The following is a 9,937-nucleotide window of genomic DNA, read 5'->3' as shown; positions in this document are numbered from 1 at the left end:
AGGGAGGGGGAAGAAATGGGGAGCTGATATCAGGGGCTCAAGTAGGAAGAGAATGCTTTGAAAATGATGATGGCAGCTAAGTGCAAATGTGCTTGACACACTGGACGAATGTATGGATTGTGATGAGATGTAAGAGCCCCCAATGAAAGTATTTCATTAAAAAAAAAAAAAAGATTTATAGCTTTGGAAACTCAAAGGCGCAGTTCTACTCAGTCCTACAGGTTCACTCTGAATCAGAATCAATTCAAGGACAGCTTGTATAGTGTTGTATTAACAAAACAGAAAAATACATATTAAAAAATTTTCTTGACACAATGGATGTATGTATGGATTGTGATAAGAGCTGCATGAACCTCCAATAAAATGATTTTTAAAAAGAAAATAACAGGTATAGAAAAATAAAACATTAACTGGAAAGTGCTAGGATGCATTAAAAATGTGCAGTAGAGGCCTCTGTAAAAGGGAGAAAATGGTTACGATCACATATTACAACGGTTGTCAGAAAAGGGACTGTCCTTAAGAGCTACATTTTTGTTTCAAATAACTCAGTACTTGTTGAATTCTGAAATCTCTTTCATCTTTAAATTGCTAGACAGTGACATTTGTTCTGTTAAAATTTGAAAATTAACTCCCCTCCCCTGCTCCCTTATAAAACCCCCCAAAACTAATCCAAAAATTCTCTATGAGGGTATAGTCAGAATAGTTTGGAACACAAAAGTAATAAGGAAGGGATTTCCACTTCCCAGTTATTCTTAATATAGTAAATAATCCACTGTCATCAAGCCCATTTTGACCCCCTAGTAACCCTGCTTGGGGATTTCCAGGCTATAAATCTTATTGGAGCAGATAACCTCCTCTTTCTCCATCAGGGTTGCTGGAGGGTTTGAAGTGCCAGCCTTGTGTGAACACTTAGTAAACAACACTACTAAAGCTCCTTATGTAGTAGTAAGTAAAGCAGTTAATTATTGGCACTGGACTGAGGCAAGGATTAGTGATGATGTTTTATTTGGGGAGTGAAAACAAAGAGGATAAGGCGAGGAAAAGGCAAGAAGATTTCTGTTGTATAGTCTAAAATCACCAATTTCTAAGTTAAATGCACCATGATCAGAGAACACGATCTAGGTAATGCCCATTCTTTTGTATTTGACATGTGCTTTATGGCATGGTACACATGTCACTTTTATAAAATGTTCACTTCATGACCAAGCTTGGAAAGAATACATAGGTACAAAGAATAATGAGCAGTTTTATACATTCATTAGGTCAAAACTATGACTTCTAGGTTTACATCTATACTACACTTAAAAATTCTTTGATTTACCTACTTCTGAGCAGTGAAAATCTTCCTCTGTAACTGAAGTAAAACTAAAGATGAATGAATGTTTTTGAACTATAGTTCACCTAGTATTTTTAAACAATTTATAACTGATACCCTTTGTTAGGACTCTTGGCTCAATTATAGCAATTTGGCTTGCCATCAAGAAAAGAATGTGTTAGACTGACAGACATACCCAGTTCACCTAACCTTGGTAATTCTCGATGTAAAAGTATCAGGGGTCCCCTTCCTTCATTAGGAAGACATAGGACTCCATAGTCAGACTCACCAAAAAACAAGCAAGCAACAAGCAAGCCTCCCCTTCCCCCAACAACCTTCAATGCCATCAAGTCAATTCTGACTCAGAGACGCTCACAACTATGATTTCTTTTTTTTTTTTTTTCAATGTCTCCATTTTCTGGATTATTGGCCTATATGTTTTCTTTCTTTTTTTTTTTTAATTTAATTTTATTTTTTAAACATTTTATTAGGGGCTCATACAACTGTTATCCCAATCCATACACACATCAATTGTGTAAAGCGTATTTGTACATCATTTCTCAAAACATTTTCTCTCCATTTAAACCCCCGACATTAGGTCCTCATTTTTCCCCTCCCTCCCCGCTCACCCCTCCCACATGAGCCCTTGATAGTTTATAAATGGGTATTTTGTCATATCTTGCCCTGTCCGACTTCTCCCTTCATCCACTTTTCGGTTGTCTGTCCCCCAGGGAGGAGGTCACACACAGTTCCATGTAATCGGTTCCCGACAACTATGATTTCTTACAGTGAAAAGATACAAAGTAAAATCAGGAAAAGGCACATTAGGATAAGGTCCTAAGAAAAACCAGGGGCAAGCTTCTAAGTGTTCTTGCAGTGGACTCACATCAAGATATGAGTCACTCCACAGGCAACGACTTGTACCATGTCAAAAGCTGCTCACCAGGGTAGTCATTAGATACTCAAACCCAAGGTTTTTATTGGAGTTTGGCCAAGGAGGCAACCCCTGCCTACCATGTACCAAAATTCTGGACTCCTAAAAGAAAAAGCAGATGTTGAGCATAAATCTTATTTCTGCGTAAACAACTTAGGCATAGTGAGCTATTATGGTTGGGGGATGGTGGGAATGCTCCCAAAATCCAGACCACAAGGGCCAACCTTGCAAGCAGGTATTGCTAAAGATAGTGGGCTTAGGCCTGTTTTCTTAACCCTTTTCTTTGTTAACCTTGTGATTCCATGTATAATTCTCCTAAGTGTTTTTTTCCCCAGTAGCGAAGGATTTTTTTAACAGTTTTATTCACCCTTAATCCACATATCACACAATTCAACAGTTCAAGAAGAATTGAACAATCGGGAACTGATCACAATGATCTACATATAAGCCCCTCCCTGGGGGACAGACAACAGAAAAGTGGGTGGAGGGAGACATAGGACAGTGTAAGACATGAAAAAAATCATAATTTATAAATTATCAAGGGTTCGTGAGGGAGGGAGTGTAAAAAATGAGGAGCTGATACCAAGGGCTCAAGTAGAAAGAAAATGTTTTGAGGATGATGGCAACAAATATACAAATGTGTTTGACAAAATGGATGTATTTATAGATTGTGTGAAAAGTTGTACAAGCCCCCAATAAAACGAGTTTAAAAAAAATTGAATCATTACCACGATTAATTTTAGTACACTGCCCCCTCCATGGTTAAATCCCTTTTAAAATGAGTTGTGTAATCACCATCAGTTCTAGAGAGTGCTCCCTCCCCCTCCCACATACACTGTTTGCTCCTCCAACCCCCTCAACATATCTCCCACCCCTTATCAACCCTTGCATCCGTTCTTATCTCTGCCTCTACTTCTATGCTTTGCAAATTGGAAAACCCAACAGAAACAGTACACAGAAAAAAGTAAAGTGGTAAGAAACAAATAATAATACAGAGACAAAACTACCAATAGTGGGTAAGAAAGAAAAGACCAGCATGAATATTTAAAATCTCATCCGTGTTTTTTTATGTTACTTAGTCTGTACAGGACACACATAAGATGAACTTTAAACCTATAGACTGAAGGACTGTGGTAAGGTAAATGACAGAGATACACTCAGGCAATTCACAAAGACAAAAACTAGATGTACGTTCCCTCTATATGATGAGGTCATTGCATGTCAAAAGGCTAAGAGCTACTCTTCACAAATTTTGTAAAGGAAATAACACTTTAAAAAATGTAAATGGGGTTGGTAGGGGGAAGATGAGGTAAATCTACCAGAATCTAGTAATAGGTCTCAAACTTTAACCTGAATTTCTAACATCAGAGCACTTAGAATGTTCTTTTAAAACGCAGATAGTTGAGGGCCTTCAGTCAATCAATCACTGCTATTAAGTCCAGCACCTGAAAATAATGCTTTTATTATTTAAAAAGTCATTTTATTGGGGGCTCATACAACTCTTATCACAATCCATACATACATCCATGTGTCAAGCACATTTGTACATTTGTTGCCATCATCATTCTCAAAACATTTTCTTTCTACTTGAGCCCTTGGAATCAGCTCATTTTCCCCCTCCCTCCCCATCCCCTCCTTCCCTCAGGAACCCTTTTTCATATCTTACACTGTCCTATGTCTCCCTTCACCCACTTTTCTGTTGTCTGTCCCCACAGGGAGAGGGTTATACATAGATCCTTGTGATCGGTTCCCCCTACCTCCTCCACCTTCCCCATACCCTCCTAGTATCGCTACTTTCATTATTGGTCCTGAGGGGTTTATTTGTCCTGGATTCCCTGTGTTTCCAGTTCTTGTCTGTACTAGTGTACATCCTCTAGTCTAGCCAGATTTGTAAGGTAGAATTGGGATCATGATAGTGGGGGGTAGGAAGCACCAAAGAACTAGAAGAAAGTTGTATATTTCATCGGTGTTATACTGCACCCTGAATGGCTTGTCTCTGCCTCTCGACCCTTCTGTAAGGGGATGTCCAGTTGCCTACAGATGGGCTTTGGGTCTCCACTCAGCATTCCCCCTCATTCACACTGGTATGATTTTTTGTTCTTTGATGCCTGATACCTGATCCCATCTACACCCCGTGATCACACAGGCTGGTGTACTTCTTCATTGTGGGCTTTGTTGCTTCTCCACTAGATGTCGTTTATTTATCTTCAAGCCTTTAAGACCCAGATGCTGTTATCTTTTGATAGCCGGCACCATCAGTTTTCTTCACCACATTTGCTTATGCACCCACTTTGTCTTCAGTGATCATGTCGGAAAGGTGAGCATCATGGAACTGCAAATAATTCTTAAGGAGCTCTGTGCTATTACTGGGTTACAAGTTGGGCTGCTAACCAAAAAGTCAGCAGTTTGAACACACCATCCACTCTCTGAGAAAGATGAGGTGCTCCTGTGAAGACCTGCAGTCTTAGAAACAAACTCACAGGAGCAATTCTACTCTGTCCTACATGATCTCTAGGAGTCAGGATCAACTTTGTGGCAGTGATCTTGCTTTTCTTGTAAATCTGTGGTTCTCAACCTTCCTAATGCTGCAACCCTTTAATACAGTTCATGCTGTGGTGATCCCGCAACCATAAAATTATTTTCGCTGTTATTTCATAACTATAATTTTGCTACTGTTATGAATCAGGTGACCCCTGTGAAAGGGGTCACAACCCACAGGTTGAGAACCCCTGTTGTAAATGATTCTTATTCAAACTTGCAGTTTAAGGAAAAGATGGATAATTTTGACTATATTTTCTCCCATTCCATGGGTTGTTGCCTTAGTTTTTTGTTGTTGTTAGGTACCATTGAGTGGGGTCCAACACCCATAGTGGCATGCCCTGCGTAATGAAACACCACCCAGTCTTGGGCCATCCCCACAATTGTTATGTTTGAGCATCTTAGTTTCTTAGTGTTACTTTAATAGAAATTCTACAAATGGGCAGTTTTAAAGAACAGACGCTTAATTTCTATCAGCTTAGCAGGCCTTCAGTCTGAATTCAAGGCACAAGCTTTAGGGCAGGCTCTCTCTCTTACAGCTTGGGGGGAAGATCCTAGTCTTAGTCTTAGCTTGCTGCAGCAGCCTGAGTTCCTTAATCACCTTCAACTGCAATCTAATCCACTGCCCACTTTGTGCTTCCTTGTCTGTGTCCATGCTTGGCTCCTTCTTAACTGAGAAGGGATCAAGTTTAGGGCACAGCCAACACTAGTATGACTTTAGCTACATAACAAAGAAAACCCTGTGCCCAAATGGGATTACATCCACGGGTGTAGGAATTAGGATTCTAAACCATAATATGGTGGTGGGGACCCACAATTCAATGTTAACCGTATCTTTTTTCTTTCTTAATTATATTTTGATCCACAAAGTTCCAAACTTTTATGTTTATATTTTTCTCTTGTCCTCCTGGTTCTAAATTCAAGGTCATGGAGCATTATGTATATGCTTTAGAATTACCACTTTTTTTTGCTCACTGATCCATTTTGAGTTAATTTTTAAAATCATGGCCACAAATTTTTAGCTGTAGCCTACTGTAGAACAGCAATCCCTGGGATTTTTGACTCACATACAAAATGCTCATTTCTATCAGCATTTAATCATTACAGTATGCTTTGCCTTCCCATTAGGAGACTGATTCTGAACTGATGCAGCCATCTCGCGTGCAGCCTCCAGCTGTCAGTGGAGGCTTGTAGACTAAAATGTGCTAGGAAAAAAAAGCCTGGTGATTGAGTTCTGAAAATTAACCAATGAAAGCTCAATGGGTCACAATTGTTTACAATCAATTATGCGGATGGCTTGGGATCAGGCAGCATTCTGTTTGATTGTGTGATGGCAGCTAAAATCAACAACAACAAAACTAAGATGGTTTTTGGTATTGAGGAATTTAGTACCCTATTTCACACTGTAAATGAAGTAAGTAAATACTTGAAAATATTCTATTGATGTTGGGGGTGAAACCAGAGCCTAGAAATATCCATCAGTTTAATATAAATTAAACTTATTTATACTGCTACACAATCCTCAAAATGTTTATATACAGGCTCTTTAGAGTTGTCAGAATAAAAGACCTGTCAGCATTTCCCCATTTAAAGTATCACTACCAAGCTTCTTCAATTGTTAAGAGAATGCGAGCAGGTAAAAAAACCTAACATTTATACTCCGCCAGAGCTTTAACCAAGAGTCAAATATAGCTCCAGTCGCAGACTGACCTGAGCAGTCAGCCTCGGTCTGGCTCTGGGGCACACTTAGATTACTGTGCGCAAGCTGCTGCAGGAATGCCCCACAGAAGCAATGTCTTCACACAGGGTTAGGTAAAACACCACTTTGTTAATTGAAGTTTGTGCTCGCATGTATGGAAGATATACCTTACTATGTAAACTATTTTTCACTACATAGAAATTAACTGAAAACCAGAGAGACTTACCATACTAGTCATTTCCATATTTTTTGGTAGTTATTCTTTCAGTGGTACTAGGAGTTTTATTTTTGTTACTACCTCAAAATAAGAACTTTACTTAATACTATTTTAATGTGAAAGCCGACTACTTCAGTTCTCAGGCAATCTGAGCTAGAATAGAAATTTCCAGGGCAAAACTACCACCACCACCACCGTGGTAAAAATCCTTTTAATGTAATTTTCAGTAGAGGTGCATTTTCAAAAAAATGCAAAAAAAATTCTAAAAACAAAACAACCCCCCCAATAAAACGATTAAAACAAAAAACTGAAGTACAGTCTAGTGGAAAGGAACTAAACAAAAAGTGAATGATTATTAGGTTTGGCTTTTTATTTTTTCCTACATAGCTGCGATTCTCAACCAGGAAGGGAATGGTCTTCTGTGAATCTTGGTCCTGGGTCAAGTTGGGAGCAGTTTTACCTCATATAATTGCAGCCAGCTTCAGCAGAGCCACTAGACATCCCAACCACTTTTGGGGGGCGGTCAAACGACCCTTTCACAGGGATCACCTGATTCATAACAGTAGCAAAATTACAGTGATGAAGTAGCAATGAAAATAATTTTATGGTTGGGGGTTACCACCACATGAGGAACTGTATTAAAGGGTCTTGGCATGAGGAAGGTTGAGAACCACTGCTCGAGGGCCACTAGACACATTCTAGTGGTGCAGTGTGTTAAGTGCTGGGCTGCCAGCAGCAGGGCTGGTGCTTTGAGCCCACCAGCTCCTCTCTGAGAGAAAGATGTGGCAACGTGCTTCACAAAAACTTACCACCTCAGAAACGCTGTGGTTCCACATTGTCCTCTGGGACTGATTGCTCTCATTCACAGCAGTGGGGTTTTCTTTCTTGTTTTTGGTCGTGGCTACTATATATCAAACATTCTCCACTGAAAAGTTTTGATATATTTGATATAACCCACAGCCAACAAGTTGATTCCAATTCATAGCAACCAGAGAGGAAAGAGCGGAACTGCCCCTTCGGGTTTCCAAGACTGTAAAACTTTCTCCTGTGCGGCAGCTAGTGGGTTTGAACTACTGACCATGCAGTGAGCAGTCCAAGAGGTAACTTACTATGCCAACATTTATTTTGTGTTTCTCCCCACCCCCACCACCCTAATAAATGAAGTTGAGGTAACATTTAAAACGAAAGAGCTATATTTCTTTTTTTTTCTCCATTTAATATTCACTGACAATACATAGGTATTATCTTACTTAAAATGCACAATCAATCCATCCAGGTTATAGGTCATGTTATTCATGTCTTACAAAGAAGGAATCTTCTAGAAGTACTTAAGAGACTGATAAGCTATGAAGCCAGGGCTTAAATTCAGATACAGAGACAACTCAAGGTGCTTTTATAAGGAAGGAGGAGGACAAAGGTAGGGATATGAAATGAAACCAGAGCCCCTTTTATTTAAAGAGACACCAAAATTGCTATAGGAAAAAAGATGAAGCTTTCTATTCCCAGTAAGAGTTAGTCTCGGAAACCCACAGGGCGGTTCTACCCTGCCGCATAGGGCTGCTATGAGCTGGAATTGACTTGAGGGCAGTGAGTCTGGTTTGGGTTTACAGTTGCTATAAGACACCTGCAAAACTAAGCATTGTTTGAAAGAGTGGACAAAAGAACTTGCAAATATTCCACATCTCTGTCCTATGGAGGGAAAAAGGTAATGGGTGGGAATCTTCATTTGAAAATTCACCTTGTGAATCAGTACGTACACATATGTGGCGGTAAAAAGTGAAAAGTACAAAACACAAGCTTAAGCCTATCGATAACGTCCGAGGAAGTGGCAGTCCCAATGAAAATGCAATCTCTTGATAGATATACAGAAAATTCCCGCGAATGTATGTATGACTCCAGATTACTTCAAAGGGGCACACATTGCTTCTCTAGAAATATCTCTTACAATTCTTAGAAAGTCAGAAACCAACAAAACTATCTGTTATCCATAACACACAATGTGCAAAGGAAGCTAATACAATCAGCCAATTTTAAAACTTGCTATTATTCATGAAATTAAATGTCTCCTTAAAGCTACAAAGAAACTATTTACTTGGCAGTTCAATGTTATGAAGATCCTATTTCTATCAGTATTAAAGCAAAAATGGCCTACTTTTTCACGGGCCTCAAATGGGGCCTTTTAACAATATGTGAAAATTAAACTACTTGGTCTGTAACTATGAAAAAAAAAAAGAAAGTTAAAAAAGCCTTGATTTAAAGCAAACAAGATGGAGAAATTGAAATAATTTCAGTGGTTATGAAAACAGATTTCAGAGAGCTTGCTAAGCCTGCACAATCAAGGAAGACTGTATACAGTAGGCTTACTATATAAGTGAAAACGACTATGAAAATGTTTGATGCGAATACGAAGAACACTGATCACATTTATTATTTCAAGCAAGTACTACTTCCGAAGTAAGCCTTGATGTCTTGTTTCTGAAAATCACCATTTTACTTCTAAGAGACGCTCACTCTGAAAGCCAGTTACATCTGTTTAACCCAGTCAATCTCTATTTTAAAATGCTATTTTGTCATCATCCCCACCTCCTCTGCCGCCAATTCTAGACGTTTCCCAAGTTTGCGATTCTTTAGGCGCTCCCATTCGCTGGAGAAAACCCAACGTTAAATCATGTCATTAACACCACTCAGGTCAATTACCAATGCATTTCCAACAAGATCACGATTAGTTTCCGGGGCATTCCAATGAGATGTCACTGCTGGTCCACATGTGAAATGTTGGAGTGACACGAACTGCCCAGAACTATGTGACACTAATCAAACCTGGGCCCGGGATGCCCGGTACCGTGCCCGGCTTCTTCCGCCCACCTACAGCCGGCTCCGAGACGCGGCGATCTACGCGTGGGCCCGGGCGAAGAGGCCGAGCGGCCCGGCCAATGGCTCAGCGCCCGCAGCCCGGCAGGGTCCGCTCCGGCCTGCGGGCTGGAAGAGGGACCCGAAGCCGCGCGGACGCGGGCCCCTGCATCGGCCGCGCACACTCCCGGGCCGGGCCCGGGCCGCCGCCCAGCGCTCCGCATTTCACCCCTCCTACCTTTTCGCACAGCGTCCGTACTTGGTTCTCGTTAAGCTGTTTACACTCGTTCAGCTGCTCGACCCACTGGTCTAGCTCCTTGGTGAACGCCTTGTCGTCCATGTCGGCGTCCGCTTTCCGCCCCCCACCCACCCTCCCCGACCCCG

At 40.6% G+C, this 9,937-nt stretch overlaps 1 protein-coding gene across 1 annotated transcript in view; it reads right to left on the bottom strand.

The window, feature by feature from the left end:
* Positions 1 to 9,902, bottom strand: part of PPP2CB (protein phosphatase 2 catalytic subunit beta) — a 30,069-nt gene extending 20,167 nt beyond the window's left edge. The window contains exon 1 of the mRNA XM_004696196.3: positions 9,792 to 9,902. Within this exon, the coding sequence (XP_004696253.1) occupies positions 9,792 to 9,893 (102 nt within the window). The 5' untranslated portion in view covers positions 9,894 to 9,902. The remainder of the gene's footprint in view (positions 1 to 9,791) is intronic.
* Positions 9,903 to 9,937: the final 35 nt, after the last annotated feature.

Source organism: Echinops telfairi, unplaced genomic scaffold, assembly GCF_000313985.2.
Source record: "Echinops telfairi isolate 266 unplaced genomic scaffold, ASM31398v2 ScPeMD7_9;HRSCAF=40, whole genome shotgun sequence".
Taxonomy (NCBI): Eukaryota; Metazoa; Chordata; class Mammalia; order Afrosoricida; family Tenrecidae; genus Echinops; species Echinops telfairi.
This window is presented reverse-complemented; position numbering and strand designations above follow the sequence as displayed.